We start from the raw sequence: 27,140 nt of genomic DNA on the forward strand, positions 1-27,140 counted from the left end.
GACGCACACATAGAAGCTAAACTAACTCTTCTGCAGTGTGGAGTGTTCACGTCTAGAGGTGGAGCGAGTACGCGCGCGCTCTGTCTGAGTGAAGGCAAGCAGGCAGAGGAGCAGAGACAGCGGCCACACGCGAGCATGTGTCCCGACCCGGTACATTTATACGCTTAAAAAGTTACAAACAGTCCCTTTAAGTTGTGAAATTTTGTGTAAAAACAAAGAGACAGCTGTAAAATGAAAATACATTGTTTGTTTGTTCTGGACATGATCCAACACCCGTAATCAGCCTTGCAGTCTAACCTGATTTGCAACATATTTCATTGTTTGCATTGGTATGTCCTAAAGCAAACAGCCAACCAAAGTGAAATTCCAGGTAGAGGGGCAGGGCTTAGCGTCAGCTGCAGTTCATGGAGTTTGGGAGTGGGCCGATGTCAGTTGCCACTGTGGAGTGAAAATTGTGTCATAGAGGCATAAGGTTCATAACTTCAGGGTTGACGACAAGTTATCCTCTGGTTTGGACATGTGTGACCTTCAGGAGGTAAATATAACCTTGTGTATTGTTTCTGTACTGTGACTAAGTGTTATTGTGTAAAAAAACGAGTTGTATTGCTAATGGCGATTTAGCAAAAAGACTTTATTAGTTGTAACCCACAGAAGACAATTCACAAATATGTACCATGATCTGCAAATATTTCACTACCCACAAACGTATTTTTGTATTTGTGTTGTGTAAAGTCACATCCACAAAAATACAGGGCGATTTGCAAATACGCATAACTTACTCTTTAAACACGTATTTTAAGGTTTACATATAAAGTGATATCTACACATTTGTGCATCTATTTTCTACACATGGAATGTTGTTTGCACATTTGCAGATTGCTTCCTGTGCATTACTGGGCAATGTGACATTTGCAACTTCCCTCCTGTTTGTTTACAGAATTTTGTCCGATTGGTAGCGCAGCAGATCTGTAGATAATAGTTGTAATCCACAGAAGACAATTCACAAATATGTACCATGATCTGCAAATATTTCACTACCCACAAATGTATTTTTGTATTTGTGTTGTGTAAAGTCACATCCGCAAAAATACAGGGCGATTTGCAAATACACATAACTTACTCTGTAAATACGTATTTTAAGGTTTACATGTAAAGTGATAAACACGCATTTGTGCATCTATTTCTACACGTGGAATGCTATTTGTGCATTTGCAGATCATGGTATACATTTGTGGAATGTCTTCTGTGGGTTACAACTAATAAAGTCCAATAAAAACTTCCATACTCATCCACTCACCTACCCCCCTGCATGTTCCATGGAGTCGTGAGTACTGAAATTGCACGTGCCTTTTATTTTATTGATTGTGTCTACAAGTGAAACGACCAATACAGTTTTTAGGCCTCAACGCTCCCCAGCCATGACGGGCCTGCAACGTTTTATTTCGTTTCATTGTGGTTTGAATAGGAGTGTGTGTGTGTGTGTGTGAGTGTGGGCCCACAGTGAATTGATGATGTCTATATGTCAATGCTGATAAACACTTGTGGTATTAGAGCCTAATAAGAAGTCTTACAGAGAGATTTAAAAGATACTTGAAGTAACCAGGTGACCTAATATTTAATTTTGCTAATTAATATTGGGTGGTATTTTCCTTTCATAATTGAATTAAATTCATTGCTACTTTATTATTTTATTATTTTATTTGCACCTTTGTTAATAAATACCCAAAGCTTGGGAGTTTTGTATTTAAAGCATACTCGTGGTGTAGTTCATCTTACATATTTCAGGTTTTGTTTAACTATTTACAAAAGGTCAATTGAATTAATATACCAGACTAAAGACTTAGTTGGATACATACGTTTATTGTATTTCTTTAATCTTATTGGAGGCACCGCCATTCATTTTTGAGTTCCAGAATAAGAGAACAGAAGTTGTGAAATTCAGAATAGCTACAAGTACAAGTAATAGCGCCACTTAATTTGAAACAGAACCCAGGCCCCGCCCATAGTACTACTACCTTTAACACACTCACCTAATATTGTATTGATACATGGGACGGATGCTACATATATATATATATATATATATATGTATATATATATATATATATATATAAAAAAATCTCCCTCTCACCCTCGTGAGGTGGTATCTGTGTTTTCCTCAAGCTCACGTCCTCTACCAGAGGCCTGGGAGTTTGAGGGTTCTGCGAAGTATCTTAGCTGTTCCTAGGACTGCACTCTTCTGGACTGAGGCTTCAGATTTCGTTCCTGGAATCTGCTGGAGCTACTCTCCCAGTTTGGGGGTCCACTTTTCATGTTCCTTCTTCCCGGTGTTGCTGTCAGCTGGTATCGCCACATCTATCACCACTGCCCTCTCTGTCCGCTGTTTGTCAACCACCACTGTGTTCGGTTGGTTAGCCAGCAGCTGCTTGTCAGTCTGGAATCTGAAGTCCCACAGGACCTTAGCCCTGTTGTTCTCAACCACCTTCGTTGGTATGTTCACTGGTATTTGGGTACTTCTAGTCCATACTGGGTACAGGTGTTCCTGTACACTATCCCAGCCACTTGGTTGTGCCTCTCCATGTACGCTGATCCAGCTTGCATCTTACACCCTGCTACTATGTGCTGGACCGTCTCGGGGGCGTCTTTGCACAGCCTGCACCTTGGGTCTGATCTATTATGGTAGATCCTGGTCTGATCTACTATGGTAGATCCTGGCCTCTATGGCCCTTGTGCTTAAGGCCTGTTCTTTTGCTGCCATGATTACTGCTTTTGTGTCGTCTGCCAGTGCAGCTTTTTCCAGCCATTGGTAGGTCTTCTTGATATCAGCCACTTCTTCTATCTGACGGTGGTACTCCTCTTCCTCTTCACTATCATCAGGTGTCTACTCTCTGAGGTATTCACTTAGCAGCTCATCATTTGGGACCATCTTCTTGACGTGCTCCTGGATTTTTGATGTTTCATCCTGGACAGTGGCTCTGACGCTCGCTAGTCCTCGTCCTCCCTGTTTCATATGCATATGTAACATCAGGTGGTAATGCTCTCACACCTGATTTTTGACATTTTGTAATGCTTACCCTCAAAACCCTGTCCTCACACTCAAATCGCCCCTGCTTGTGCTTGAACTAGCTTGGATTAGCTCTGCCTCTGCTCAAACTGAATGCTTGCACTCAGACATATTGTTGCTTGCACAGATTGAGTAGAAGCAGAGCTAATCCAAGCACAAGCAGGAGCTACTTGAGTGTGAGGACAGGGTTTTGAGGGAAAGTATTAAAAAAATGTGAATGTGAAATCAATAAGTCATGCTCTCAAACTGAAAGACCACGCTCTTGAACAAAGATGGGAAAAAAGCTACACACACACATAAGGATTGCCACACACAACGCAGTAGTAATGTGGAGTGGCAATGAAAGATCTTCCTTACAGCCTGAAAACAGTGCAGTGATCCATCTAATCAGACACCAAGTGCACCAGTTTACCACAGATCAACTACTATCATTCCCATGAGAGTGTGAACACGAGTTGTTAGGGGCTTAAACCTGTTTAATTTACATCACCGGTTACATTTACCATCATTTTGAATAATGAGCACGTTGTGGAGAGGTAAGTCACGTGAAGTCAAATTTCCTCTGGTTTCTCAACTGTTCAACTCTGCCAAAGCCGTCCATTCTCATCACTGCTGTTTGTGATTTTCATGGACAGAATCAGGAAGTGCGAGCATCCAGTTTGGGGATCTCACTAGTGCATATTATCTGCTTTTTACCTATATGAAGTTCCGCTGGCATCATTAATCTGTGACCTCCAGTGTTTTGCAACCGGGTGTGAAGCAATTGGAGGTAAAGTCAGCACTGCATACATTGTACAGGACTATTGTGGTGAAGAGGGAGCCTCACATATGGTCATTAACTTTGGGTACTGACCCAACAAAAGAGATAAGCTCATACAAGCCACCCAAATGATTAGGCTGCCTCCTGGACACATATCCAACTGATAGGACACCACGGGGATGACCAAGAACACATTGGAGAGATGACGTCTGTCTGTAATTTGTTTCAACTGCCTATGGAAATGAAACATCCGTTTCATGCTAATTCCACCAATTTGTTTCTGATTTCCATAGCTTATGTAAAACTTCTAAACTAGCTTGCAAGCATCAACAGCCATTAGTCCAGATAGTAGCTGACTCTTGAAGACTGCGGTACAGCTGCTTTCTTGAAACTCTTGGTGAAACTGTCTAACTTCCCAATGGCAATGGTGAGTATAACTGAAAAGAGAAATCATCATAATACTGTTATAAGGTTGTATAGTTTGCTTGATACTAGAATGATGAGTTTGTGGTGCTATTATTGTGTTTTTCTTGTACTTATGTTTCTGTATCATTCCAAGACAATAATATATTAATTTAGCCCACAGAAAGTGACTGGTCTTAATTGTGAATATTATATTGCAAATAATAACGACACAAGCAATATTACATTGTCAGATATTTGTAGTATTTTACAACGGAATGAGAGCATATTGACTGCCTTAACAGGATTGTGTATTTGTTTTGGTGTAGCAAAAAGTAATTTTGTATGACTTATCATTAAAAGATAAAGCCAATAAACATAGCTGTTACTCTTAAAACTATTTTAAATGTCCCCTATAGTGAGTAAAATATGTAAACCAAAACCACGTTGTATTATATGTCTGAGCTATTTCATATGGAAACTTTCCAATCTGTTACATACCATCCTTTAATGTAGCTGTAATTAAACCTCTTCTTCACTCTTGATCCAGAGGTCTTAGCCAACTATAGAACTATATCTAACCTTGCCTAAGACCCTCGAGAAAGCAGTCGCCAGTCAGCTGTGTGACTTTCTACATAACAATAATTTATTTGAGGATTATCAGTCAGGATTTAGAGTGTATCACAGCACAGAGACAGCATTAGTAAAAATGACAAATGACCTTCTAATTGCATCTGACAGTGGACTTGTCTGTGTACTTGTCTTGTTAGATCTTAGTGCTGAATTTGACACCACTGACCATCACATCCTATTACAGAGACTGGAACAATCAATTGGCATTAAAAGGAATCGCACTAAGCTGGTTTAAGTCCTGTTTATCAGATCGATCCCAGTTTCTTCATGTTAACGATGACTGCAGATCTAGTCATGTTATTGCTACAGTGAGAAGACAGCACCTGTTCATTGAAGACACCCCCTTTATGATGAATTAAACACATCATCACTCGTCATGCACTCATTCATTACCAGCGATGTTTTACAGAGCTCATTCGACATCGCTTATAGACACCACCAGTAGTCCGTTTTCTCATTTTCATATGAAAATGAAATAACCATCTCATGCTAATTTACTGTTTGGTTATTCGTGATGATTTTAGCCACTTTGCATCACATCCCACATTTGAATTTGCAAGTGGAAATTGACTGGGCTTATGTATTAAAATAATACAAAAATCTTCAAAATTAACACAAATTACAATTCAAGTGTAAACCTTTTTAGTGCAGCAACACATTGGTCAAAACTTAAACAGGAATTAAAATTCCTTTATATAATGTATATAGTATATAAACATAGAATTGAATTGAATAGATCGTCCCCACTGTCACCGATACCTGATCCGGCTGTTTGCGTCAGCGTCGACCCGATACCGCTACCTCTTTAATGCAAATAGAGAATGTACACAGTTGTCAGATGCAAAGGAATCAAATAGACTCAGGTGTGTGTCATTGAAGAACTAGGGCTAGTCTGATCCCATGTGGACACAATCAAGTGAATTATGTACATCGTATATCATCAAAAATGATTACAAAAGCAACAAATACATTGAACATTTTCTAACATATGTCAAGGAATAAAGTAAAAAGAAATATATTTATATAAAACAAATAAGATGATAAATGATGGGAATCAAATCGAGAAAAAAAAGGTAGCTAAGTTTTAGACATAGACTGTATAACATGGACATAGTCTCCGTGATGTCACCCATAGGTTTCTGAAGAGCCGTTGTGAGGCTCAAAAGCTTGTCCGTCGCCATCTTGGCAGTGATGACAGAGCCTAACTCTTGGCTGTATTTGAAACCTCATACTATACCATTTAGTCCCAGAGAGGACTTTGAATACAGTACATATTTGGTGTTTTCTTAAATATGTTTCATAGCCTCATGATTTCATGTTTTGCTTTATTCCACAGAATAAAGGTTTTACCTCCCGGACACTGAGTGTCACCGTGCTTCGAGCAGAAAACATCCACTCCTCAGATTATTGTACGCACACAGTAACTATCAGTTTGATCTTAACGAACATATTTTGACCCGCACACCTTGATGTATATCGTGATGAAATTCTGTTGCTTAATTTCCACGTATAGAGGGTATGCACTGATACCAAACCTTCACCACCATCAAGGAAACCTAAAGGGCCCTAAACCTGGTTTGAAGTGACTTTTATAACATGTTGCATTGGAAAACAAATGGGGCCCTCTCAGTAGTAGTAGTTATAGGGATGTCCCAATGTTATTTTTTTGTTGTTTTAGCTATAAGTTGAGTAAGGATACCTGAAGAAAGTACAACCCACATCCAAGGTTTCCTTTGGTGATTTCCCTCTCTTTCCCTCAACGAGGGTTACACTGCTCGCCCCAGATTCACTCTTGTTTTGGAACGAGTTTTGTTCACCTGGCATTTCACCTTGCGTTTTTTCGGGTTGGGTCCAATTCCGCGTGAAATCAGATGAAATCGTGCAGGTTCACCAGAAACTCCTTCAGCTCAAACTGCAGCAGGGCCTCCGGCAGCGACCGGCCCACCGCGGACGGACACAGATCCGGCTTCGCTGCCCTCTTCGACCTGCAGTCGGAGCTCCGGTGGGAGGTGGAGAGCTCTCTGCCCCGGCTGCAGCGGCTCCTTGTCCGGCCAGGATCAGAGCTTCACCTCACTGCTCCGCTGGGAGCCAACACCGACCTCTGGGCCAGCTGGAGGGAAGAACCGGGGCACGGGAGAACCTGAACCAGGACTGGGCAGGGTAGACTGTCCCTGCCGCAGTAAAATGAGAGGTTTTCTAAAGGGACTCTGGAGCTCGGAAACACTACCGCCTTTGTCCACAGGGACCGGGACCGCCAAAATCAACACTCAATTAAAGTTCCTCGTAGCAGTATTTCTATATATTCATTCTAAGTTAAGTTGAGGGAGAAAAGAAAAAAACATTATTTATTGTGAACTTTCTACTAAAAAGCTAAGCTAATTCGCTTCATCAGGACTGTGTGGGTGTGGTTTCATGAGACCTCATTGACAGTTCAGAATGCTTTTCCAACAAAGCTTTGCCCCATAAATCAAGACCTTTATCATCATATGGGCTGCTAACAAGCTTTCCATATCGATGACTTTAGTTACATATACTTTAGTCACTTTAGTGATGAGCAGGCCAAATATTTTATGACTTGTGCTTACTGTTGCATTCTCGTCTATTAATCCTTTTCCTGTTTTCAAACACCCACCAGGGTCTGAAGCGGACTGCTATGTTACCGTATGTCTCCCCTCCACATCAACCAGAGTCTACCGGTCAAAAGTTGTGGCAAACAGCAAAAACCCGGAGTGGAATGAAACTTTTACTGTCAGGGTTGCCGATGATCTCAAGGTAAGACCACTGAATAATGAAAACTGCTCAGTTCAGCATACAGTTTTTTGTAGCTTGAATCAGTTACAACATGTGTCCGAAGATTCTTTCATATTTGAAGGGTTAATCTTGAAACGTATAACTCTGTGTTCAAGCATCCCATCACACACTACTACCAACACCAACGCACTGTCTAAGACAAAGGACTACATGCTTTCATGGAAGTTTTGATTATACTACTGGAGTGAACATATTTGTTATTTTTTATGATATTTCAGGTCACCAGTTGTTCACTTTAAACCCTATTTACACCCTAAGTTTGCACACAGCCCACGCTGTTGGCTCGAATATTAAAAAGTACCTTTCCCCATGAGTTATCTTGGTACCTAACTAACTTACCACATGGCAAATTTCACATTGTACGTATTTGACAAATACATACATATATTGTGCTAATGATATCACAGTGCTCATAAAGTTTTGAAGCTGAGTGCATCAATTTGCAAAGAAGAAATAATTATATAATATTTGGTTTAATGACATGTAGGGGAGCTTTATTCATTTATGTCTTGCTACAGTCACTGCTGCCGTGATCACTGGAAAATCTGGACGTCACCTCCCGCACTTCAGTTACCACCATCACTCTGAAACGCTAATAATTTCACTGTAACATGCGTGTGGCTATCAGCGCTGATCTTTTGTGAATTGGATTGTTTTGGCAATGAGGCTCATTTGCAAAGAAAATGGCTGATTTAGCGCCAAATGTCTGCACATTACTTAATTTAACTACATGCAAATAGCACTGAGATGCTGTGTCGCTCGGCAGCTCAGTTAGGGATGCATTTCACCCTTTATGGGTGACAACAGTTAAATTACATTTTTTTCGGTCTTATTTGTGAAGGTTTAGTGTCCACAAAAGCCATGTAACTTCTGAGAGTCCTTTTTTTTTGTTTTTTTAGAGGTTGGTGTAATTTTTCTCTGTGAATGGGGGTGTACAACACAACACTCTGTACTATTAGACCCTCAATTTAATTAATGTAAAACTCCAAATCACTAACAAAATTAAAAAAGAAAAACATTTAATGGTAAAACTACGGAATCCCTGAAAGGCAAGCGAGAATGTTGTTTTTCTGGTGATCCATTTTCTAAGTCTGATCTGAATTATTTTCTCTCCCGTGTTTATGACTTAAGAACAGGTGGATTTTTTTTATTCCAGGATAATCTTTCTTAGTTCCTTTTTGTTTGTTTGTGAACAGGTTAAGTTACTTTGTTTTCCTGTCTGAAAACAAGTGAAATTTTTTGGGGGGAAAATTTTACAATAAACCAACTTTAGCTAGACATTCGACTTAACCTGGGTTGTATCTGTTGGTTAGCCATGAACAACAAGTTTTTCACTTCTAGCTAGTGGGCTAACGGCCAATTCAGTATAGCTAACGCTAACGGCAGATTAATGCCGATTAAAATACATTTCTAGCCAAACGAAAGACATGTTACATCACTTGGTAACAGACAATGTGACGATAGACCATTTCACAGTTGTATACATGCAGATGTGTCCCAGTTTATTTCCTGTTACAGTGTATGTGAATGACAATGAACTTAGAAAAATCTGCCTAATTTTTTCTTTTTTTACCTGTTTCACAGTAAAAAAAAAAAAAAGGAACTTATAAAGATTATCCTGGCAAAAGAAAAAACAATGTTCCACCTGTTCTTAAGTCATAAACACGGGAGAGAAAATAATTTAGATCAGACTTAGAAAAAGGATTACCAGAAAAAAAAAATGTTCTCGCTTGCCTTTCAGGGCTTCCGTATAAACCTCAAACCTTATAAAACATTGTTTTTTCAAGGACACAAATGACAAATAGTTCCTGGTAAAGCCGTACCCTTCTATAAAGACTGTTATATTTCCAGAACCCTCTCGAGATAAACCTGTATGACGAGGACCCCATGAAGTTTGACGACCTGATCGCGACCCTAAAGTTTGATATCAGCAGTCTGACTGTGGGGAAGAAGGAAACCAAGGAATTCATCCTAGACCCTGAGGTAAAGATATTACCCAACAATAAACATACCCCCACAGCACCTTTAGACATTTGATGATGATGCAGTTAAACGTGTTGATTGATCAGAAGACTGCCAGACAACAACAGAGCAACTTTGAAAAACTAAAAACAGACAACATTAGTCCAGGATTACAAATCTGAAGTAAATCTGAAGGCAAGATGATTTGAAAAGGGTACCGTGGAGCCGAAACAATCAGTCAATTAATCAATTAGTCGATGGACAGAAAATTAATCAGTCAGTTATCCAGCAAAAAAGCCAAATATTCTCAGGTTCCAGTTTCTCAGATGTGAGGTCTTTACTGTTTTTTGTCTTTGTTATATCATTGTAAATGAAATATTTTGTGGTTTTGGACCATTTGTTGGACAAAAACATAAAAATTGAATCACCTTGGATGCATTTTTCCCAATTTTTTCTTACATTTTGTAGACTAAATCATTAATCAGTAGATTCCTTTTCCTGCCCTCTTCCCTACGGTCGAAGGGAAAACTGTGGATGGATTTTGAGCTGCTGGAAAGGTAAAGGTGGGGTTTTTTTTTACTTTTATTTAATTTTTGATGTTTTACTTTAAAATATTTAGCTTTTACATTAATTTGAAATCGTTCTGTTTGTTTTTCTTTAGTGGGAAGAAAGTAGGCAGTCACCTCAAAGATGTCCCCCCAGTGGTAAGGTCTCTACATACACACCCTAGTGAAGACAATAGTAAACAAAAGACAATCTGAATCTAGTAACCAAACACTAAAGGTGATTAGTGAGAGCTTCATAAAGCCATATTTAGCAAATACGGCAAACTAACTCTTGTTGGCTTATTCAACAGAAGGAAACCGTCTTCTACTGGACCTTGAATGTCACCATACTGAGAGGAGAACGACATCACTCCACAGATTACTGTAAGTATTGCTTTTCACTTCACATGGTTTTTAAGTAATAATTTGTGCTGCGCATGTTTGGGAATGAGATATAATCACTTTTAACCTTCTGAGACCCACAATAGACCCATTTTTTGTCTTTATTAGGGGGTCTGTAGGGGGAGATAGCAGGTCAACAGTAGATGTCATGTAGAAGTGATGTACATCATCTGAAAGCTGAGAACCTGAAGATTAATTTGAGATGCTGCTCAACACATTAATTAATTAATTATTTAAAATAAATGTTAAAAGTGTATCAGGGCTTAGAACATTATGATAGAAGTATATGATGGTCATCCCCATGCTCTATTATGCCTCATAAGTTGTTGCAGCAATTTTTGGGTTGATACCATTTGTTACACAGATTTGGTGTAATATTTAACCTTCTTCTTTACCATTCGAGAATTGATAAAAAATTATCAATAATCCCTCCAGCATATCACATTAGACACCATAGAAAAAGCCATGCTGTGATTTGGAATCAAATCTTTTTGATTCCAAATCACAGATTTCTGCAAGAATGGCATTTTTCAGCGATTAGATGGCGAGCACTTCTGTTGTGTAAACTGCTCAGAAACCCCCTTATTGTCAATCTAGCTAGGAAAGCCATCCATCCTCTGAACGCTCTAGGTCTCTAGTTTGTGGCTGTAAAGGTTCATGAGGCTGTGATTATCATAGAGGTCACCACAGGTCATTTTATACAGTGAGGTCAAGTTTAAAAAAATGGTCTCACTACAATGAAATGTCTACTATGGGGACTAACATCATCACACATGAATACAGTTGGGCTCATTGGATCCACAAGAGTTACAGTGATACCCAATTTATGTCATTCAAAGACTTTTTAGGGACCCCAGTATGCAGAAATATTCAAATACACCATTTTAGTATCGGTGAAAATAACACATTTATACATGCATTCAAAAAACTGCATGTGATTATCATAAAGGGGAGACTTGTGGGTACCCATAGAATCCATTTTCATTCACATATCTTGAGGTCAGAGGTCAAGGGACCCCTTTGAAAATGGTTATGCCAGTTTTTCCTTACCAAAATGTAGCCCAAATTTGGAGTGTTATTTGACCTCCTTCCCGAAAAGCTAGCATGACCAGGTTGGTACCGATGGATCCTAGTAGCTCTAAACCTCAACCTGCTACAGCCTCTGAAAGACGGTAAAGTCGGTCGGGATCGTGGGCGGGTCTCAGAGGGTAAAGAATAATTTTAACCTGCTTTATTTTAAAACATTTTCACATGAAACTGACTGATTGATCTGTCCTGTCTCTGTGTTACAGGGTCTGAATCTGACTGCTACGTTATTCTCTCTCTCCCCACGGCAACGGCAAGACCCTACCGTACAAAAACTGTGTCAAACAATGACAACCCAGAGTGGAATGAAACTTTTACCTTCAGAGTCCCCACCCATGTGAAAGTGAGTCTATACTCAATATTGGCTGACTGCTGTTCAGTCCACTCTGGAAAGAACCAGTTCACCCAGTCTTTCCTCACTGGTGTAGCAAGTACTTTAATATTCTAATAACGATACAATCTGTCCTTCTTTTGCTAATCTATATTTGTGAGGAGTAGAAGTCGAACCCGTCAGTAAGCTCCTCTGCTGTTTCCCCAGAACATTTTAGAGATCCAGCTGTATGATGAGGACCCAATGATGCCGGACGACATGATTTCCACACTTCTGTTTGATATCAGAAACCTCAAAATAGGGAAGAAGGAGACCAGGCTCTTCACCGTAAATCCCAAGGTAGATGCAGTAGAAAAATATCTCTACAACACTTGTATTGTAGCATTGTAATGCACGTAAGACTGATCTGTGACCAGCTTGGTCAGAAGCAGAAAAGTAGTTTCCATGTGTATGTCATGTTCTTGTTTATTTTAGTATTGTGTTTGCTTACAATATATAAATGATATATGGTTGAAGGTGAATCCTTTTGTCCACTTTTTTATAGATAGAGAGCAGACTTCTAGTAGCATTTGAGCTACTTTACAGGTAACTGTTTATTGCTGTTTTTACTTTATCCTCTATCAAAATATTACATAAATATTTGCTCTTCTTTACTACACCATCTGATCTGGTTAAACAATAAATAACATGTTGTCTTTTTGTAGTGAGGATCCTCCTTGTGAATATCTCTCTAATGGCGTCATTGTGGTAAGATTTCTTACATGGCATCAGCAATGTACACCTATATAAATACACTCCAGGAGCCAATGTTACATCAGTGCTCCGTCCTCCATATTGGCTGGAACCCTGAAAAAGTATTGTATTTCTACTGTATTTCTAAGGATTATTATAATTTTTCCGCTGCGAGATCGCATTTTTGAGGCGCTTAGGATGCACAAAAATTAGAATACGCATCAGAAACTGGTGAAAATGGCAAAGTTCTGTAGTGATTGGGCTCGGGCGTCGCCAACGAGCTCCATAGCGTCCCCAAATGCAGGCAGGTGTTCAGAAGAAAGTTACTTCTATCTTCACGAAATTCGAGTAGGTCATTGCCCACATCTGCAAAAGCGTACTAAATATTTTTGAGATTTTTTTCGGCCAACAGGAAGTCTTGGATCATCTTGGATTTCGTGCGTTAATTAAACTAGCTAGTAATTAAACCTTACATGCATATTCACATAAGTAATTACTTGGATTTGGTGGTGTAATTGGGCTTGGGCGTGGCGTGTTTGTTCTTTAGCGCTCCCTTTTTACTTTTAGCCTTTGAACATACCTTTTGACGCCCTTGGTGAAATTGCGAAGCTTTTGTGTTTTCGCGAAAGAGCGATGTTATGGCGGCGCAGCGAATTTCGATGTTTCGCCATGACACAGGAGGCTGCTGTAACATGACTTTACATGGTCCAATTTCGATAATAATAATAATAATGATAATCATAGCGCCACCTACAGGAAACAGGAAGTTGACTATACATTGTCCAATCAGCCCCAAACTTGACATGTTTTATGAGAGTCTTTAGCGCCACACGCTCCACGCAGAAAATACCCTCTAACTGTTGCATGCAGCGTCCAACTTTCATGGAAATGCACGGCAGCGTGTACCCCCGACGTGCGCAAAGGGGCAAGGCCCGTTCAACGCTGCTTGCAGCTTTAATTTCAATTGTGGTTACTTGCTAAATTAAAAATAGTAGCATATAAAACTTTTCAGATAAGACTTTTCAAACGCCTTGACACTTTACGTGAAGGTATGATAGGTGGCACAGTTTCTTAAACTGCCAAAACCTCCAGTCTTTCAAACCTGGAGAGAAAGGGAGACATTGTCATCCATACTGGGACAAACTTTAGCCCTAATTTTCCACTTGCCGGAGCTCCCCGACAAAAGCCAGATCAGGGGCAAGTCTGTGTTGGCTTTGTGCTCGCACATTGGAGCTCAAGTATGATGTATGATGTGTGAACAATCTATTTAACATACAGGGACTACCGACTGGGGTCCCTGGGGACCCTAAGAATAAACTACTGTAATGGAGGGCGGTTTAACATTGCGAGCCGAGAGGCTTGGCGCTGCATCGCAGTCGCATTCCAGATGTCTAGCAGGCTAAATACCTGGACCTGTCGGGGAGTCTGTCAGGGAGCTGCAGCCAACTAGAGCGCAAGACACGGGTTGAGGGGAAACCTGGGGGGTCGTAGAAAAAAGGCTACTTTGTGAACAAAAAAACACTTTGAAAGTCGTGTAGGATGAACTTGGTTTTAGGGATTACATATCTCCCTCTCAGAGCACACATTGTGGATCTGTTTGAATTGTTCTGCTTAATAAAAGTAGTAAGTGGTGGAGGAGCCCTTTAGGATCTTAAACATCAGGCAGGGGTCAGTTTATTTCATTCGATTTTCATGTAAGTTAAGCCATCTAGCAAGCTCAGTGAAAGATGTATTGTCCTCAATAATTTGGTAAATGACACAGGGAATCAATAGGAAACCAGGCATCAGACAATCCCATAGATTTTAATGAAAGCCAAACATAATTTAGCATGGAAATGAAGCAGTGCATTTGAGTGGGGTCCTCTAACAGAGATGTACGACCATTAAGCTGCCTCACAACCCAGAGCAGGCAGGTCTCCTGCAGCTTGTGCAGACAATTATTATTATTATGAATGTATCTTATGTGGACTATCCTCACCAGAATAACAGATCTCTCCTTGTGTCTTCCAGGCTGCCCCATTCTCTGTACTGGATGTTGATGTTGACAAGCTACTAAGCTATGACCGTATGTAGGCTACAATTTTGTCCAATTCAATAAGTCAGGTTGAAATGACTTCAAGCTTTCTCTGTCCTGTTCGCTACATATTTTTTCACTCATTGGAAAGAAGGTGTCAGGCAAGCTTCACAGATATGAAGGATTGTATTGTTTATGGAACTCAAAAGAATGTAAGGAAAACCGCCTAATTGATGGCCAGCATTAAATTTAAAGCTGCTCTAATCAATATCATTATATTAACTTTGGGGGAAAAATTTGACTATGTGTGATGTGAAAGACTTGCAGTAACAAACCCACTGCTAATTATCACTCGACTTTGATCCCCTTGGGTCTACTGAGCGTTGCAGCATCTTTGAATTTATAGTTTTAGTTTTATGTCCCGTAACTTTACTGTTTTGGTTCACGATCACGCAGATAAAATATTATACTTAGGTTTCCAGACACAACTCCAAATGAATATTAATGTTGCTCCATAACTGCTGAATGTATTAAAAAAAAAAAAGTCAATACATTTTAAGGTGCATGGTCTCCGTGGCAACGCAACCGCCATACTATCTGGCTGTGTGCACAATAATTATACCCCTGCGACAACGTAGTCCTTCCGTCCGTCCGTTGGCGTGTCACACTTTATTTTCCGGAGCAGAACTCGGAAACTATTTAACTTAGGAACTACATATTTGGTATGATGGTTGACAGTGTGGTCTAGTTGTGCCTTTTGGGGGTTAGAAGTCCAGGGTGCCCATTAGTTAATTAGTTAATGCCCATTAATTCCATTAGTTCCAAAAGGGCATGACCTTTGCCCCTATTTTAGTAGGGGTCAAGCATTGAGCGGGGGTATCATGTTTTGTGTCGCAGAGACGGGAATATTACACGCCTGAATGGAGGTGCAGTGTTTTGTAGTGACGTCACTTATATGTTGTCACTTGACGTTTGTCACATGTTTTGTAGTGACGGAAGTCTAACTTCAGAGCTAGTTATGTAGTATATAAAGTGAGAAAGCCCACTTATGGTGGGCGGGGAGGTGGATGGGTCCAACAAACACAGGACTTTCAAGCGGGAGAGCTGTATTCGAGACCGGTGTTTTGTTTGCAAGTTATGTTAGTGTTGCTTGTCACGTGTTTTGTAGTGACGGTTGTCACGTGACGTCTGTCACTTGTTTTCCGTATTGAAGTTACGCTGTTTCTTTACGTGTTTTACTTAGTTTACATTTTTATTTTAAGCCCAACCATGACGTTTTCCTTTAACCTAACTAAGTGGCGTTGCTGCCCCTTGCTGGAACTGCACATTAATACAGGCGTGTTACATTCAAGTCTCTGTGAGGCAGAACTGGTGGACAGGCGGGGCTATTACACACTTTAGGGGGATATCGGGACACTTGAATAAAGCAGAGCAATCGTTAGTGTTATACATGTGCTTTTCCCACTATGCCAAGTCAAAATGTCTGCTGTGAAAAAGTAGTAAATTAAAGTATAATTATAACTATTACTGATGACTTATCAAGTAACAGCAACATTGGTATTTAGCAGTGTTCACAGATTAACATGACATTGTTCTCTTGCGGATAAAATGTTCTTACCAGGTATTAGGGACAAGGTGCTGAAACTGAGGGGTGCCTATCAGGAGAATCTCACACTTGATGCAAAGGAAACCCCGAAACTGCGTTTCTACATCAACAGAGACTTGGAGACAGAACTTGGACTGGTGGGGAGTTTTTTAACTGTCTTATATTTTTACCTGTTTGACAGAGAGATGTCATGTATTTTATCATTGTAAGGTGTTCTGGATCAACTCTACTTGTCCACTCCTTTAACATACAAGCAAGGGAGGAGCGAATTAAATAAGTAAAGAGAGGAAAGACACTTTCAACTTGTTATTCTTTTTTAAGGTCAGTGATAATACCTTTGTTGCTGCTCCAATGGAAACGTCTGTAAATCTGCAACATCTACAAGCCAGACATGCAGTCAAAGTGTCCCTTGTTATTGATCAGGTAAGAACTTAAATTCTAAATTAACTGGTCTTTTTTGTTTTGACCAGCTGAAGATAAGAGGGAGGGCCAACCCAATCCTTTATTGGGCTCATTGCTGAATTTTAATGTATTATATAGGGCTGTATTAGGGAGCGTCTGTGGCTCACAGATAGAGCGGGTCGATCCCCGGCTCCTCCAATCCACATGTCGAAGTGTCCTTGAGCAAGATACTGAATCCCAAACTACTCCTGAAGGCTGAGCCATTGGTGTGTGAATGAGTATTTAGATTAGATCCTGATGGGCAGGTTGGCACCTTGCATGGCAGCCTCAGCCATCAGTGTGTGCATGTGTGTGTGAATGCTGACATGTAGTGTAAAGCACTTTGAGTGGTTTACATGACAATTGTTTTAAAGTAATCTGGCATTTTCCCATCACAGGACACAGTGGATTTAGACATGGAAACACATGAATGGTAAGGAGCTTCCTACTTCCACTATACAGTATAACTAAATATATGTGGATACCCAAATACACTTGCATGTGATTGTTGAGCACCTCGTTTCAAAACCATGGGCATTCAGCCTCGAAGTGCCGGTTTGTCCTGGGGGACTTCCTGGTTTCAAGCTGGGTGTCCCGAGTCCCGACAAATATCTGTAAAACACTCAAATGTCCCGGTTTTCACTAACAAACTGTCCCGGTTTTCACCACGATTAAAATAATGATAACAATATTATGATTACATAGACGTTCATCATGTTCCACTCGTTAATTTGTGCGCATGAGATATAAAAGTATAGGCTATGAAGAGGCAGCACATCGCACCGCTGCAATACAGAGTGATATTGCTCGTTGTCAAGCCACAATTACACGCGAACAGTGCAAACAACATCAACAGTGCTGACAGAGCAAACAGTGTTAGACTGAGGGGAACTGGAGGGTGGGTGTTAAGCTTCTGCGACGACGCCGTTAGTCAGGACAGCGTTATCAGCTGTAACCGCCGTATGAGAGCAGTGCAGAGCGGCTGCCGTGAGCTAGCCAGTGGGACTAGCTGCACTAACATGCACTAAAAGCACAGAGAAGCTCTGATTCCAACACACACAGAGGGAGAGAGACTTCATTCTCCGCTCAGGTAGACATTACTCCTCTATATCTTTACATAGACAATAGCTGTTAATGAATGCTCTGAATTTCGAACCTAGCACCTTTAAGAATTCCCTTATTGAAACTAAGGGGCCTCGACCACACCAAAAGTAGGCTGTACAGACAGGGACATCCAGCTGACCATAGCCAACATGGATGCCGTGATTGCAACAAACTTGAAACTTTCAACCAGAAGAGGTCAGTGAAACGAGGCTTTTAGCATTATGTTATGTTACAATCGCTTTTACCTTGGATCCACAGTGAGGAGGTATGGCTCGGAGTTCGCCTGGACTTTGACATCCCACTTCAAGAGAAAGAATATCTGAAGAAGAGGAAAGTTGTAGTGGCACAGGCTTTCCAGAAGCTTTTAGGCCTTGGTTCTCCACTTGAACCTGAAAAGGTAGAGTACACCTCTTTCACATTGTTACTTTTGCCCTTGTACCCCTGTCCGTCCCCCTACCCAATGTCAATTTGCAAATCATTTTGCGAAGAATAAAAAAACAATATAATGTGTGCCAGAAGCCAAGACCAACATATGTGACAGCTCTATGAAGTCATTGCACTGTACACCATGTATACCATGTGTTGTATCCCTAGCTATAATATAGCATAGTCAAATTACAAGTTATAGGACACCAGTGTAACACCTGTGTAATTTCTAGCAATGCTAGTGCCGTGGCTCTAGGGATTGGTTTGTTTTCGGGTGATTGCCAATGTTGGTTTGTCAGTCAGATGGATGAAATTTGGTACAGGCATTAATGTTCCCTACAGGATAAAATGTCATAACTATGGTGACTTTTCATCTCACAGAGCTGAAACCAGAACCACACCTCTGTATTCTCTGTTCAGGTGCCGACGATAGCAATCGTGGCTTCAGGGGGAGGGTCCAGAGCAATGACCGGCCTGCTTGGTAGTCTGAGAGGCCTGAAGGATTTAGGGGTTGTGGATGCTACCTCTTACATGACTGGTGTTTCTGGATCCACATGGTGAGTGAACCCGTTGAGCCATCAAGTGTCCACAGTATCCTGACTGCAGTGCAATGACTGTTTTTTCCCCTTCCTTAAGTAGCTGCCTTTTTTATGGGAAAAAGTTGTCTTCTTCTGTCAAGTATCTCCCGTGGGTGATATTTTGAGCTGTGTGACCATGAAGTCCTTTATTGTTTTTTCTGGGTTGTCTGGGTTTTTTTTCCGGTAATGCCAGAGAAGAAGACTAGATTGTCTCTCATGCTGTGCGCTTGGAGGTCAATAGCCACTTTCATGGATTTGGTTTTGGTCGTGATGGGTGCAGGTCCGAGTCAACTCTGTTGACTTCGGAAGGGGAGATCTGGGAAAAATATTGTCAGGGGTGAGACAAAATCAAGACAGAGACCAAGACCACACCAGTGCGAGTCCCACACTGCATGACGCACTTTCGATAAAATGTGGAACATGTAGACCATAGGCACTCCTCAAATTGATCTGAAAGATCCACATTCCCATAAAAAAACACCCACAGAAAACAAATGAAGATTCCTTTTCGTTTACCTCTTTTATTCCATATGTGTATATATAAGTGTACCATGAGAAATTACTTGATAAAATAATCAAACGGTATTGCCGAGGTGAGGTGTGGGAAATTTTCTTAGTTTTCTATGAATAATCACAGTAATGATGTTAACAAATACATCAGACAATGAACCGGAAATTTTGTAATATCCTAGCCGTTGTGGTCTTGAACGGTCTTGAAATAAAATCTGAGTCCTCTTTGTCCGAGACCGAGACAAGACCGAGTAAAAATGTGGTCGATTCCAAGATGAGATCGAGACCTTCAAAAAGTGGTCTTGACACCAAGACCGATCTCGAGTACTACAACACTAGGGTTTAGTTACTCTTTAAAGAAATCTTTTGTAGAGGCCATAGGCTACTTAAAAATACTGGCCCAACTTATCCTGGCTATATATGTATTGTCTAGGCTAAGAACGTATACGTTTGCCTCGTTATATGCTTTTACTTTTAAATGATTGTACCCCTTTAAACACTATTATTTCCCATGTGAACAGGGCTATGTCTTCTCTGTACCAGGACGCTAACTGGTCACAGGAGGACATGGACAGTATCATCTCAGCAACAGAGACGCAGATGACCAAGAGTATCCTGAGTGCCTTCTCTCCTGAGAAGATGCAGTATTACAGTGAAGAGATTGCTGAGAAAGAACAAGATGGTTACATTGTGTCACTCATTGATATGATGGGCCTGATTGCGGAGCATATTGTCTTTGGGAAGGTGAGCAGCTGAACAATTTCTGTTATCACTTTAAATTATACTGTTTATTACAGTACTTTGAAAGCTTGAAGGGTCAATGTGTAACTTTCAGAAAATCATTGTAATTAATTAACACCGGTGGCTGTTAAGTGAACTACAGTCAGCATCCGGTTGCTCACGCTCGCACTACATAGGTGCAAGCGAGCATTGACCAAGACAGACATACACGAGATTTAACATGATTTAATGACCAGTTTCATGTTGATAGAATGCTGGAAAATCAATTACAATTATATTTAGAACAACGTTGCTATCTGTAATCCTTCTATTTCATTTGGACCGCAGACCTACAATAGTTGTCTGCCCCTGGCTTGCATCGCTCTTTGCTAGTAGGAAGCAATCATTAGTTATACACCTTACTGTTACATTATTTTTTTGGCTAGGGTTACATTACAATTCGTTCAACCATTGGCAATAAAAAAAAGATTAATACATGTAAGTTACACATATAACCTTTAAAATAAGGGCGAGTCTTTGCGCCCTCATTTTAAATATTTGAAATGTTTCTCAATAATAATTTATCATATGTGGTTGGAATTACAGAAAAACACCAGTACCCTGTCTGAGCAGCAGAGAGCAGTGAATGAAGGCCAAAACCCTTTACCCATATACACTGCTGTCAATATGAAGGATAGGATAAGGGGCTGTGAACCTGAAGCTGGTAAATATCCTGGAAGATATTTGTATTTGTATTTTAATTGCAGTAATAGTGGAAAAATTACACTTGACCATGTAATACTGAAAATACTTTTTGTGCAAGGTGATTAATGCTCAAGAACATACTGTATACAGCATATCAAATATTTACACAACAGCATGATCACATGAAACCTATGAATGCCAAGTTGTTGTGATATCATTCATTTTGCAACTAAAATGAATATTAAACTGCTGGCATGTGGGAATAATCAGCAGGACCAGGCTGATGACATAATTAAAGATTCAGGACACATACACACCCCTTAAATTATTGTGAAGGAATGATTGATTTTGTTTATCTAATACAGTAACAAATGTTGTTCTCTCTCCTCCCCCGGTTATTCTCACTGTACACCACCCTCTTTACATCCAAGAACTGTTCTGTGAAAACAATTACATACGCAAACGAAACAACCATTGTTGCCTCTACCCCCTTCCCTCAAGAGGCTTTGCCTTTTGCCAGGCCGCCATTGTACATTAGAATTTATTCTTAATTGACTTGCCTGGTTAAATAAAATAAAATTGTAGGCCTTATCTCCAATAATGATGAAACCCAGTACCTTACTGAGGTGGCCCAAGCTGTCACTTGGTGCACAAACAAGGACCTCATGTACCTCAAATACCGGTACAGGGAAGAGCACAACTGTTCTGACGACCATAAGTGACAGTGGCTTGAAGCTGAATAAAGCGAAGTGCCATTTTGGCAAGTCGGAAATACAGTACTTTGGCCATGTTATTAGTGCAGGGGACATGAAACCTGACCCTAACAAAGTGAAAGCTGTCACGCAAATGCCAAGTCCGACCAATGTTGAGGAGCTACGTCAGGTCCTTGGTCTCATTAACTATGCCAAAACATGACAGTACCAAAAACTGCCAATTGATTGGCTAATAAACAGTCTAATCTAATAATCTAATCTAATCTCATCTTGTTGACAGAGTGGTGTGAGTTTACCCCCTATGAGGTAGGCATCCAGAAGTACGGGGCATTTGTCCAAACTGAGGAATTCGGGAGTCAGTTCTTCCTCGGTCATATGATCAAGAAACTCCCAGAAGTCCGCATCCCTTATCTGATGGGTAAGACTACGGTTTCTGTTGGAATGTCAATGCACAGTAGTACAATACCAATTTAAGGTAATTCCATATTTTTTCTACCTTATCAGGAATATGGACCAGTGTCTTGTCTATCAACCTGACCCAGCTATGGACGCTTGCTACCGGGTCCAAGCCTTCTTGGAGCCCCTGGCTCGGCCCAGATGTCAGCAACATAGGTACAGCTATTTTATAGTGCACCAAAACACATAATTAGACTTAATACACATTAAAGAATAAAGGCCTTTGCACACCCAGTTCGTATTTTGTGTCCGAAATAGTCACACGTTTAAAAATAAATACAACCTCACGTTGTGTCAATCTTATAGAAATATAGAATATTGCCAGCCTAATTATTTGAAGCATTTTCTTAGGTCATTACAGTCATTCAATGTTTACACAACAAACCACGTAACAGTATTTTAAAACCTTTTTACAGTATTAATTACTACCATGATCCAACAAAGACAATTCTGTGTTTACCTGAGGACATTCTAAATTAAATGTATCTATTATTGAGATGTTGTGTTTCTTTGACAGAGGTAGACACTAAAAAATCAACTCTGGACACATACCTCATAAATCCAGACACGGGTATCACCAGCATGGTGACTGGTTTCTTCAAAAATCGTCCAGTCGTTGCTGAAATGTATAACTTCATGCGTGGTCTCTTCCTGCACCAGGACTACAATAAAAACAGCAACTTTGTTGCCTGGAAAGGTAGGTGCTCCCAGTCCTGTTATTGATATGTTGCTTGCACAGTACACCTTCACCCACAATTCAAAAACTTTGGAACAATACTGAGCCTCTAGCTGCAATGTCTTATGGGTAAATGAAGTTAAAGTAGCATGCACATTTCATGAATATCCAGTTTGAGTGATCACAACTGACCCCCTCCTGTTTAAAACCACCTAAATATGGTGGAGATTGTTCTCGAGCACTTGAGGCTACCCGGCAGGTACATGGTGCATCAGGGTTTTTTCGGTCTTGATGTGGCTGAAGAGGCCAATCCACTGTATTGCAGTTGGAGGTGGGTAGGCCTTTGTAGTGGAAAGTTTGTCCTGTCTTTGCTGCCAATTGTGTTTTGCAGCCTGTCAAAAACCCTCTTCAAGAAGTGTGGCTCTTTCAAAGACTTCCTAAAGGATTTGTTCTGAACAATGACCTCTCCGTCAGATGTGGTGATGTTTTACTTCTACCTCTTTTTCTGACCTCCAAGTGCCCTCTGATCAGCAACACAGTCAGCCCTCCCCTGCCTTCATAGCTTTTGTGATTTGCTCCCGGTCACCTTCACCTGCTCTACTATTTCCCTCCACCTTACCACCATGGCCCCATCAGGAGCTGAGCTCCAGACAGCATCGCTTTTGGGATCAAAAGGAAAATACAAACTTCTCTTCCACGACAAGGTGGTGACTTTCCAGAGAAGGTTAACTCTATAGAACTACCGTGCCCCTTAATAGCATATTGAGCAACATTTTGACAGCACTGAATACACAATGAAACTAGTTACTGGTTTTGCTTTGACTCAATATGCTGAATTTGCCAAGCAACAAAAAACACATATCTGCCACAGATATTCAATTTCAGATGCTGGGTCAGTAGTAGTGCAATCGTAGTGCAGTGCCCGATCAACACATGCCTGTTCAGGAAATACACGGGTTCAGTTCTGCTTCCAGTTGGCTATCCGCTCATGTTGACTCCAGGGAAGTACCGGTATATCCAGCATCCATGTAACGTCCAGCAAAAAGTTGGCAACATAGGATCCAGCAGTAAAAGTAAACCACAGTAAATGAGCTGCGGTCTGTCCGCTGGGTACGATATGCTCGATTCACTCTGCAGAGCCCTGAAGCCCCACTTGTTTACTCAAAGATTATCAATAATGAACCAAATATCACAAAGCACTCCCGTGGGTGACCAGCATTACACTTGCCAAGTGTTGCGTAGATCGGATGAACGGTTCTCGAGATATGTGAAGGACATACCCAGACAAAGATTCCTTGCTTTATAACTAAATGTGCGAGCCAGTTATTTCATTTTCTGCCTTCTAGTCAACCACCAATTCTTGCAACTGGCTGAAGATTTTTTCATTATTATCTCCTTCTCTTTTTCCTGTCCAGAAACACATCCAGATGCCTTCCCAAACCAACTGACACCCAGTGACTCCACCCTGACGCTGGTTGATTCTGGTCATGCCATCAACATTGGCTGTATACCTATCCTGCGGCCAGAGAGAGACGTGGATGTCATCATATCTCTGAGTTACTCATGGGACCCGGAGCACATCCTCAAGGTAATCAGAAATAGGAGATGCTCATCTGGGAAGAAACAGAATGTTTCCTGAATGTATTCCATCAGCATTAACATTATACTCTCTATAATCATGTTTAATCTACCAGGTCCTAGAGAAGACAGCTGCTTATTGCAATGACCATGACATCCCCTTTCCCAATTTTGACTTTGACCGCCTGGAAAAGGAGCCTCAGAAGGAGGTCTACATCTTCGAGGATAAGGAGAATCCCAAGGCCCCAATAGTGGTTCATTTCCCACTTGTCAATATCACATACAAACACTTCAAACGCCCTGGTATGCATATATTATCAAACAGGTTTTTTTTTACACATTACCAGAGTAATAGCACTGCTGGACAAGGAGCATACAGTGGGTTTATCTGAGCTTTTTCATTTAAAACAGCTGGCTGATGTGGCTGGAAACAAGGTTGATGCAAGCTGTGAGACTGAACTAAAACAGTCAAGTTGTAGGGCTGTAAGGGATTGTGTCCACCAAAGTGTTTTTCCCAGCTGAAAACACTTCAGTATGTCAGTATGATACTGAATATCCACGGAAGTAAAAATGTCGGCACAAGGAGAGAGGACTGACCCGCCGGTCTGTGTGGGTTCATGAGATTAAATTGAATTATTCATTTCTCCTCCTTTGTTGTTGTTGTTGTTGTTCAGCACTTGTATTGTACATGTAGGATGTGACGGTTGGTCTTTGTGGTATTTGTCCCGCCCCTCCTCCACCATGATTGGACAGCAGGGTAAAAAGAGAGAGTGACGAGCGCAGCGTTTTACTTAAAGTTGAACATTTTTCATCTCTTGGCAACCAGAAAAATTTTTTTCTCGTTGTTTTGACACATAGTCATTTGATCCATTGCTATTATTAAAATGTTGATTAGTGATTATTAATGGACACGATTTAAATGATTGCATTTAGATGAATCAAGTTATTTATTTGATGACACATCGAGTGAACATGTCCATTCATAATTGATGCATTCATAGCTTGATTTATTTTGTCTGAAATATTCCATTATAGTTTGTGGCTCAAGCATTTGGTAATATATATATATATATGTATATATATATTGTGCCTTATAAACATGATTTAACCAATTGTATCATTATCATATGACTTTACAGGCATGAAGCGTGAGACTGAGGAAGAAATAAAAGCTGGGAAGGTGGATGTTCACAGCAGCAACTCTCCATACACCACCCAGAACATGACCTACTCCAAAGAGGATTATGAGGCTCTGGTGGATCTGGCCACTTACAACATATTAAACAACAAGGAGAGCATCCTTGAGGTCTTGTCCAAGGCCCTGGAGAAGAGGGCATCCATGATAAAGAAATAATGGATCAGATTTATTAGGCCTTTTTACAGCAACAAATTTATTCATGTAGCCTCGAAAAGTCACTTATGGTAATTTCCACACTTCTATTAAAGCTGAAATGCGGCTACTGTAATTCGTATTAAACCTGATATGACTCTCTTGTGTAGGCCACTTAAAAGGGATATTTGCTAAGCAACACTATAAACTTAAACACTATAAAGCAACACACTAAACAAGCATCAATGACTCTGTGTGTAACATTAAGCTTCATCAGGTCCGATATACCATCTGTATTTCTTTAAAGGTGCGATGTGCAATATCTGGACACATGCTGCAAACAAATAGGGCATCTTTACATCTTTAAAAAAAAAAAGCGATTCAGTTTAAGTAAGAAAAATACTAATAATTCCTACAGTTTCAATAGGTTTCTTCGCTGCCCAACGTTGGCAATGCTCGGGCCCTAAAAATTACACAACTTTACATTTTGACATAATGCCTATTTCATATTTCCCACACAGTTTAAGATAATCTGGCATCTCCAGCCAACACTACAAGTGAAAAAAAATTAAAACGTCCCTATTTGATTACTGACATTTCAATCAGGAGAGACTCGTATGAATTGAATGGTGATTTATTACAAAGTGCACAACTTTATGAATAGTAACAGTCTTTGGCGATTTAGACCCAATGTGAAATAATAAGAGGGAAGTGATGCCGTAGTTGGATTAGGAATATTCTCCCGGGTCTAGGCACTGGTGATGGTGGTAGTGAAGATTGATGCAGATACGATGAATGAAGTTGAGCAGGATTGCTCTGATGTGATGAATCTGGAGGTGATGGGGTGGTGGACTTTATCATTAAGGAAATGTAAGTCTGGTAAAAGATGAATTAATGGACCACACTGAATAAAACTTTATTATATTATTGACACTTTTCCCCGCTCTGACTTTTTTATAGATAAATGTGCACAGTCAGCATATACTGTACAAGCATGTACTACAGTTAGTCCATGAGCCACTTTGGAGTGACCAAGTCTCATAGTGATTTTTTTAAAGGTCTATGTCCTTAGTGTTGGGAAATGCATGATAGCATTGCAGCAGTGGTAGCTTTCTATGTGCTATCACTCCTTTTTTCATCCCTCCATCATTCACATTTTTTCATATTTTTTCACCATTTTACACATAGATCCAGTATAAAAGAGGGTAACCAACACACAATATCATGAAGTCATATATCATTGTAAATCTTAGACTATAATCTATCCATCGGTCTCATTGTCATGACACTGAGGTCAAGAGAATTTGACCTTTGACCTCTAATGCTGCAATTGGGCAAATTCTGAATGCCACTCCAAATGCCCTTATAACTAGCTTCATATTGATCTGATGTGCCTATGGATAGTTCCAACTTAAAGATCACAAAAGGTGCTTTAAAATTATATATTACATGAATAACAACAGTAACATAAAAAATAATACAAAAACTCAAAAGACTTTCCTAAGAAATTAATTCTCTATCCATTATTTTATGTTTTCCCACTCTTACCTCATTT

The 27,140-nt window shown here is 40.3% G+C and overlaps 1 protein-coding gene across 1 annotated transcript; it reads left to right on the forward strand.

Moving 5' to 3' along the window:
* Positions 1-3,432: 3,432 nt before the first annotated feature.
* pla2g4f.1 (phospholipase A2, group IVF, tandem duplicate 1) lies at positions 3,433-26,493 on the forward strand. The gene is made up of 25 exons (XM_074645648.1): positions 3,433-4,251; positions 6,196-6,268; positions 7,495-7,631; positions 9,522-9,653; positions 10,101-10,189; positions 10,294-10,336; positions 10,489-10,561; positions 11,872-12,008; positions 12,204-12,335; positions 12,541-12,581; positions 12,701-12,743; positions 14,739-14,793; positions 16,364-16,485; positions 16,670-16,771; positions 17,188-17,222; positions 18,152-18,290; positions 18,740-18,876; positions 19,929-20,151; positions 20,734-20,851; positions 21,826-21,963; positions 22,050-22,157; positions 22,519-22,698; positions 24,093-24,265; positions 24,372-24,558; positions 25,395-26,493. Exons 1-25 carry the CDS (start codon positions 4,243-4,245, stop codon positions 25,607-25,609), a joined length of 2,841 nt encoding a protein of 946 aa, XP_074501749.1. The 5' UTR covers positions 3,433-4,242; the 3' UTR covers positions 25,610-26,493.
* The last annotated feature ends 647 nt before the right edge of the window (positions 26,494-27,140 follow it).

Source organism: Sebastes fasciatus, chromosome 9 (genome assembly GCF_043250625.1).
Source record: "Sebastes fasciatus isolate fSebFas1 chromosome 9, fSebFas1.pri, whole genome shotgun sequence".
Lineage (NCBI taxonomy): Eukaryota > Metazoa > Chordata > Actinopteri > Perciformes > Sebastidae > Sebastes > Sebastes fasciatus.

Bases quoted from the DNA above. Each gene is read 5' to 3' on its own strand.
- pla2g4f.1 (XM_074645648.1), top strand. The intron at 10,562-11,871 runs GTAAGTATTGCT...TCTGTGTTACAG, and splicing joins ACATCACTCCACAGATTACT to GGTCTGAATCTGACTGCTAC. The intron at 22,158-22,518 runs GTACAGCTATTT...TTTCTTTGACAG, and splicing joins CCCAGATGTCAGCAACATAG to AGGTAGACACTAAAAAATCA.